Raw genomic sequence first — 2,500 nt, 5'->3', positions numbered from 1 at the left:
TTCTCAGATTTTGAAAAATCTTCGCGATCGACTTTAAATGCTTCCAAGATCGACTTGTCGACCGCGATCGAAGGGTTGGCGACTCCAGATATAGATGAGCGACCAACTTTTTTTGAGCAAGCATGGATTACGCGTGACACAGTCTCAGTTTGTGGGACGCATGAATTGGGCTTCAAACGCTGTGCGCGCACGCGCTACGCGGGACGGGTGGTCACCCTACAAGGAGAGGGTGACTTATGAGGACATAACCCATGTCCCCATTTTTCAAAACGCTTATAAATCATACAGAATGAGTTTTTTTGAGAAAGTAAAAATGCACAAAGTTTCCTGTGAGGGTTAGGGTTAGGTGTAGGGTTGGTGAAGGACCATAGAATATACAGTTTCTACAGAATAAAAACCATTACACCTATGGGATGAACACACTTTACACAAAAACAAACATGTGTGTGTGTGTGTGTGTGTGGACTCACCTCAGTCGCTCTCTGTCTGATATCAAATTTTCTATTCTGTTTTTGAACCATTTCATGCATTGTCTCATGTTGGTAATTTCAAATTTAATAAAACATCTTGAGTAGAAGCTGAGACAAGCCATCTTATATTAAATCTTATATTTTTAACTGAAATACAGGCCATAATGCGTAATAAAACTTTCTTCAGTAAAAGAAAAGGTGTTGAATCAGGAGGGACGTTTAAGCCGCTCTAAACTAATGTGACTGGATCCTGATGTGAGAGACAACAGATGCACCTTTCACTGGAGGAAGGGTTATTACGGATAATGGACTGGTGTTTCAGCGTGATGATGTTCATCTGTGAGTCATGTCGTTTTCCTGTGTTGATCTGGTTTAGCTGCTAATAGCGTCTCTAATGGTCTCGTTAAAAGGAGCCAACTATTTAATTAAAAATGAGCGCTAGAATGAGGTCAGCTCTAATTAAGCTGTAAGGACTAATCACATGTGCATGAGTTTAATTAGAGAATGCACAATATGTGTGACATAACGGCACAAACATGGGAGCGCAGCGGGAGCGTTTAACCAAGAGGCTTGGATGTGAGCATCTGTAACGTGTGTGTGAATGTACATTTACATTTAGTCATTTAAAGAGAGGAGTAACATGGGCTCTGTTGGGTTCATAGAAGACCAGTCGTGCTGCTGCATTCTGAATCATTTGTAGAGGTTTGATTTGTGCTTGATGAAGTCCAGCCAGAAGAGCATTGCAGTAGTCCAGCCTAGAAACGACCAGGGCCTGGAGAAGTCATGCAGCATGCTCCGTTAGGAAGAGCCTGATGTCCTGCAGGTCATGTGATCACCATCTGCTCAACCTGGCTTCATGTTAATGTTTATAATACCTCCGTGCTTTACAGTGGTGTTTAGATGACTAGTACTGAACGATAAGGGATTATATAAGTAATCATGACTCCTGTGTGTCTCTCTGCAGGACGATAACTCCATGTTCTTTCAGTTCGGACCCTCCATCGAGCAGCAGGCGTCCGTCATGCTCAACATCATGGAGGAGTACGACTGGTACATCTTCTCCATCGTCACCACATACTACCCCGGCTACCAGGACTTTGTTACTAAGGTAAATGCTGCGTTGAGTGTTGTGATGGTGTGTGTGTGTGTGTGTGTGACGCTCTCTCATGCGGTCGCCACAGATCCGCAGCACCATCGAGAACAGTTTTGTGGGCTGGGAGCTGGAGGAGGTGCTGCTGCTGGACATGTCTGTGGACGACGGAGACGCTAAGATCCAGAACCAGCTGAAGAAGCTGCAGAGTCCCGTCATCCTGCTCTACTCCACCAAAGAGGAGGCCAACATCATCTTCCAGGTGGCACACTCCGTGGGGCTGACGGGCTATGGCTACACCTGGATCGCCCCGTCTCTGGTGGCAGGAGACGCCGACCACATCCCGGCCGAGTTCCCCACAGGTGAGGCTTACTTTAGCACTGTTCGAACACCACTGATTCTGCAGGGGCTCACTAGAGAAATCCGTGATTCACAGACATACTTTTTCCATTTGTAATCCCAGCCGAATTACATTTACTTTAGACATTTAGCAGATGCTTTTATCCAAAGCCACTTACAAATGTGAAGAATGGAAGCAATCAAAATCAAAGATGTCTGGAAGTCGTGGCTTAATGAAAGAAAAGCAATGCTTCTGAATGACAGATCCTAATGACGTCATGTAGATGGAGAAGAGAAGTGGTCCAAGTACTGAGCCTTGAGGAACCCCAGTAGCAAGGTGGTGTGACTTAGAAACATCACCCCTCCAAGACACACTGAAGGATCTGTCAGAGAGGTAGGACTTAACCCACAGGAGTGTGGTTCCAGAGATGCCCATCTTTCTGAGGGTGGACAGGAGAATCTGGTGATTAACAGTGTCAGAAGCAGCAGACAGGTCCAGTAAGATGAGTACCGAGGATTTTGAAGCTGCTCTTGCTAGTCGCAGGGCTTCAGTAACCGAGAGCAGAGCAGTCTCAGTTGAGTGGCCACTTTTGAAGCCAGA

General features: G+C 45.7%; 1 protein-coding gene across 4 annotated transcripts in view; it reads left to right on the top strand.

The window, feature by feature from the left end:
- LOC127952138 (glutamate receptor ionotropic, NMDA 2B-like) overlaps positions 1-2,500 on the top strand; it is a 44,789-nt gene that overhangs the window by 20,989 nt on the left and 21,300 nt on the right. For all 4 annotated transcript variants that reach the window (XM_052550447.1, XM_052550448.1, XM_052550450.1 and 1 more), the window contains exons 6-7: positions 1,435-1,578; positions 1,652-1,922. In XM_052550447.1, the coding sequence (XP_052406407.1) occupies positions 1,435-1,578; positions 1,652-1,922 (415 nt within the window). The remainder of the gene's footprint in view (positions 1-1,434; positions 1,579-1,651; positions 1,923-2,500) is intronic.

The sequence above is a fragment of the Carassius gibelio genome, chromosome B3 (assembly GCF_023724105.1).
Source record: "Carassius gibelio isolate Cgi1373 ecotype wild population from Czech Republic chromosome B3, carGib1.2-hapl.c, whole genome shotgun sequence".
Taxonomy (NCBI): domain Eukaryota; kingdom Metazoa; phylum Chordata; class Actinopteri; order Cypriniformes; family Cyprinidae; genus Carassius; species Carassius gibelio.
Note: the sequence above shows the minus strand (reverse complement) of the source record. Positions and strands in the feature narration are given on the sequence as shown.